This window comes from Neopelma chrysocephalum, unplaced genomic scaffold, assembly GCF_003984885.1.
Source record: "Neopelma chrysocephalum unplaced genomic scaffold, ASM398488v2 Primary Assembly neopelma1_75, whole genome shotgun sequence".
Taxonomy (NCBI): Eukaryota; Metazoa; Chordata; class Aves; order Passeriformes; family Pipridae; genus Neopelma; species Neopelma chrysocephalum.
The window spans coordinates 14,147,385-14,151,977 of NW_020897736.1; the positions used below are offsets into that span (position 1 = coordinate 14,147,385).

General features: G+C 59.0%; 2 protein-coding genes across 4 annotated transcripts in view; both read left to right on the forward strand.

Moving 5' to 3' along the window:
* CORO2B (coronin 2B) overlaps positions 1–3,422 on the forward strand; it is a 41,711-nt gene extending 38,289 nt beyond the window's left edge. For all 3 annotated transcript variants that reach the window (XM_027688130.1, XM_027688129.1, XM_027688128.1), the window contains 6 exons: positions 345–449; positions 820–916; positions 1,558–1,670; positions 2,212–2,302; positions 2,407–2,546; positions 3,251–3,422. In XM_027688130.1, coding sequence (XP_027543931.1) covers positions 345–449; positions 820–916; positions 1,558–1,670; positions 2,212–2,302; positions 2,407–2,546; positions 3,251–3,382 — 678 coding nt within the window. In that variant the 3' untranslated portion in view covers positions 3,383–3,422. The remainder of the gene's footprint in view (positions 1–344; positions 450–819; positions 917–1,557; positions 1,671–2,211; positions 2,303–2,406; positions 2,547–3,250) is intronic.
* Positions 3,423–3,547: 125 nt separating this feature from the next.
* Positions 3,548–4,593, forward strand: part of LOC113970043 — a 3,172-nt gene continuing 2,126 nt past the window's right edge. The window contains exons 1-2 of the mRNA XM_027688527.1: positions 3,548–4,348; positions 4,390–4,459. Coding sequence (XP_027544328.1) covers positions 3,747–4,348; positions 4,390–4,459 — 672 coding nt within the window. The 5' untranslated portion in view covers positions 3,548–3,746. The remainder of the gene's footprint in view (positions 4,349–4,389; positions 4,460–4,593) is intronic.

The following is a 4,593-nucleotide window of genomic DNA, read 5'->3' on the forward strand; positions in this document are numbered from 1 at the left end:
TTCCATCCCTGCTGGGATCCCCATTCCATTCCATCCCTGCTGGGACTTCCATTCCACTCTGTCCCTGCTGGGACCCCCATTCCATTCCATCCCTACTGGGACTCCCACTCCATCCCTGCTGGGACTCCCATTCCATCCCTACTGGGACTCCCACTCCATCCCTGCTGGGACTCCCATTCCATCCCTACTGGGACTCCCACTCCATCCCTACTGGGACTCCCACTCCATCCCTGCTGGGACTCTCATTCCAGCCCTGCTGGGACTGCCATTCCCTCCCTGCTGGACCCTGCTCAGCACCAGCCCTGGGCCATCCCGGTGGCTCAAGCCCTGTCCCTGTTTTTCAGGAAGACCTGTCCATGCCCCTGATCGAGGAGGAGATCGATGGGCTCTCAGGGCTCCTCTTCCCGTTCTACGACGCCGACACCCACATGCTGTACCTGGCTGGGAAGGTATGGGATGTCTGGAGCATCTCCCTGGGCATTCCCAGCCCGTGTCCCCCTGGGAATGTGGTGCTAGGGGTTGACATCAGAGAATGGGTTGGGTTGGAAGGGACCTCAATCATCATCCAGGTCCTGGATGGGCAGGGACACCTCCCACTATCCCAGGTTGTTCCAACCTGGCCTTGGACACTTCCAGGGATCCAGGGGCAGCCACAGCTTCTCTGGGCAACCTGTGCCAGGGCCTCCCCACCCTCACAGGGAGGAATTTCTTCCCAATACCCCACCTATCCCTGCCCTCTGACTGGTCTTTATGTTGGTCCTTATTCCCCCTCACATTTCCCAGAGGAATAACCTGTCCCTGTTCCTGTTGCTGCTCCAGGGCGACGGCAACATCCGCTATTACGAGATCGGCTCCGAGAAGCCCTACCTGAGTTACCTCATGGAATTCCGCTCCCCGGCCCCACAGAAAGGACTGGGTAAGGATCCCGGGCTGCTGCTGCTCTGCTAGGAGCAGGGAAAAGCTGGATCATGGAAGGTGCTTAATGAAATGTCACAGGCAAATGGGTTTGGCTTGGGTTTGGTTTGGGTTTGGGATGGGTCTGGGATGGGTTTGGGATTGGTTTAGCTTGGGTTTGGGATGGGTTCAGGATGGGTCAGGGATGGGTCTGGGATGGGTTCGGGATGGGTCAGGGATGGGTTTGGGATGGGTTTGGGATGGGTCTGGGATGGGTTGGGGATGGGTCAGGGATGGGTCTGGGATGGGTTTGGCGGGCGCTGTTCCGGCTCCGGAGCATCGGCTGCAGCTCTTGCAGGGCGACATTCCCATCCCTGTGCTGCCCTTCCCAGGGTGATTCAGCCCTGCTGGGGTTGGTGCACGTCCAGGGGCACCCCTCCTGGTGTCACACGTGGCTTCACCAGGGGACATCAGTGATTGTCCCAAATAAAAGCTGCTCATCCCTTTCCCAACATCCCTGCCAACCTGGCATGGCCCAGCCATGTGCTCCCAGTCCTTGGGGTGATGCCAAGGGTTGATCCAGGGAAAGGGTTGATCCTGGGTGTGCTGGTGGGGCTGTTGTGGGGTGTCTGTGCTGGGCTGACGGGCGGTGCTGCTCCGCAGGGGTGATGCCGAAGCACGGCCTGGACGTGTCAGCCTGTGAGGTCTTTCGGTTCTACAAACTCATCACCCTCAAGGGGCTCATCGAGCCCATCTCCATGATCGTGCCCAGGAGGGTGAGTCCACAGGGGGGTCTGGGAAGGGCCCAGAGGGATGGACATGCCCCACTTTGGCCAGTCCCATGGCTGGGTCTCTTCGCACCAGGCTCAGACCTCTCCATCCCTAAACATCCCAGGGATTTCCAGGGGGGTTTTGCCCGAGGTTTAATGGGAATGTTTTTTTTGAAATGCATCTCCACATTGCTCCTGGCATATGTGTTGTACAAAATCAGCTTGGTCCACAGTGCCGGGGAACAAGGGGCTTGTCTCACCTGAGATTTGGGGGTGTTTTGGGAAAACAGATCTCGAATCGGGGTTTGGTGTCAGGAAGCAAACCCGGGGCTGTGTGGAGGGCCCACTCCCAGGTTCTGAGCAGCTCAGCAGCTGCTCATCCTCCTCCATCCCCTCCCAGTGCCAACCAGCAGTTCCCAAATCCGCTCCCTGTGCCCCGAGTTTCCCACCCAGGAGGTCACCCCCCGGTTCCTCCCCTCCCCGCGGGTCTCTCCGATGCCCACGGGGTGGGTTCATGGAGGTGGCTGCTCTTTCCCTGTGTTTCCAGTCCGAGACGTACCAGGAGGACATTTACCCCATGACCCCGGGCACGGAGCCTGCCCTGACCCCGGACGAGTGGCTGAGTGGGATGAACAGAGGTAACGCCACTGGTGGCACTGATGGCACTGGTGGCACTGGTGCCACGCCGAGTGGGCGCTGGCCAGGCAGCCCCCCTGACCCTGTCCCCCCTCTGCCCCCTCAGATCCCATCCTGATGTCGCTGAAGGAGGGCTACAAGAGGACATCCAAAATTGTCTTCAAGGCCCCGGCGAGGGAGAAGAAGAGCGTGGTGGTCAATGGCATTGACCTGCTGGAGAACGTCCCGCCCCGCACCGAGAACGAGGTGGGACAGCCCGGCCTGTGGGACACGGGGACAGGGGGGACAGGTTGGATGGGGGGGGGACATCCTTGGGATGAACCTGGAAAGCCACCCCTCTGTAGGTCTCTGTATTCCCAGACTGAGGTACTGGGTGTTCCCCTGCCCCTTGGAGCATCCACCTCAACCCTGGAGCACCCCAAAGGAGCGGAGTGAAGCTCCTTGGTTGGTTTTGGTTTTAATTAAAAGCCTTGTCTGGGAACAACATATGGATGGGGATACATCAGCACTTGGTCCTGGAAGGAATTTGGTTTAGAATCATGGAATCCTGGAAAAGCTTAGGTTGGAAGGGACCTTAAAGCTCATCCAGTCCCACCCCTGCCTTGGGTAGGGACACCTTCCACTATCTCAGGTTGTTCCAAGCCCCATCCAACCTGGCCTCGGACACTTCCAGGGATCCAGGGGCAGCCACAGCTTCTCTGGGCAACCTGTGCCAGGGCCTCACCACCCTCATGATAAAAAATTTCTTCCCAATATCCCACCTAAATCTCCCATCCTTCAGTTTAAATCCATCCCCTTTTCCCATCACCACAGATCCTGCTAAAAAGCTTGTCCCCAAAATCAGCCGGATCAGGTCCCAGTCCCAGCACAGCTCCGGGGCTGGGAGGAGGGCGAAGTGGACGCTGTGGTCCCTCCAGCTCCATCCCTCCCTCTCCCTCCTTCCCTTGCAGCTCCTCCGGGTGTTTTTCCGGCAGCAGGACGAGATCCGGCGGCTGAAGGACGAGCTGTCTCAGAAGGACATTAGGATCCGGCAGCTCCAGCTGGAACTAAAGAACTTACGGAACAGCCCGAAGAACAATTAACTCCCAGGGACGTTTTCTAAATAAACTCTCGTTGTTTCTACTCGCTCTTTAATTTTATTGTCCCCACTGACCCAGCCGGGAGCCAGGACCCCGCCGAGATTCCGAGCGCCGATGGATCCGCGTGTGCCCGGCACTGATCCCGCTCTAACTGCTGCCCCCGAGGGGCCGGGGGCTCCCCGTGAGTAGGAGCCGTGTGCCCCCCCCCTCGGCACGATCCGGATTCCCGGGAAAAGCTGACGCTTCCTTGCTATTAATTTCTTTTTCCTATGCAAAAAAATGTGACGGCGGGGGCAGAACTGGAAGGGGTGGGAAGGGCTGGATCACCAAAGCTGGGGGGGTGTGGGGGGAGACTGGGAGCATTCCCATGGTGGGAAACTGGGAGCCTTTCCATGGTGGGAGCCCAGGATCCATCCCACGGTGGGAGCCTGTGATTCTTCCCATGACAGAAGCCCGAGATGTGTCTGATGGTGGGAGCCTGGGATCCATCCCAGCATGGGAGCCCAGGACCCTTTCCCATGGTGGGAGCCCAGGACTCTTCCCATGGCGAGAGCCTGTGATCCTTCCCATGGTGGGAATCCAGGATCCATCCCACAGTGGGAGCCAGGGACCCTTTCCCATGGTGGGAGCACAGGGTCCTTCCCACAGTGGGATCCCAGGATCCCTCCCGTGGTGCCAGTGGCCATGGCATGGCCGGGCAGGCTCTGGTACAGTCAGGATTTGGCAGGAGCAGCCTGTGAGTGTCCCAGGGCTGCAGCCCGGGAAGGGAGCAGCTCCACGTGCACCAATATCCTTTAAAATAACAAAAAGCCAGGCTGGGGTTCCTGCCTGGGGAGGGATTTTTGCTCCTTCCACCTCTGCCAAGAGGGATTTCCCCTCCTCCTGTCTGCTGGGACACTGCCAGGGCCATGGGGAGGAGGAAGGATGTCCCTGGGATGACCCTGGGAAGGATGTCATGGTGCTGCCCCAGGGATGGACCCTGTGGGATGGATCCCAATGATGGACCCTGTGGGATGGACCCCAGGGATGGATTCTGTGGGATGGATCCCAAGGCTGGACACTGTGGGATGGATCCCAAGGATGGATTCTGTGGGATGGACTCAAGGGGTGGACCCTGTGGGATGGACCCAAGGGATGGATTCTGGGATGGACCCCAGGCATGGATTCTGTGGGATGGATCCCAAGGGATGGATTCTGTGGGATGGATCCCAAGG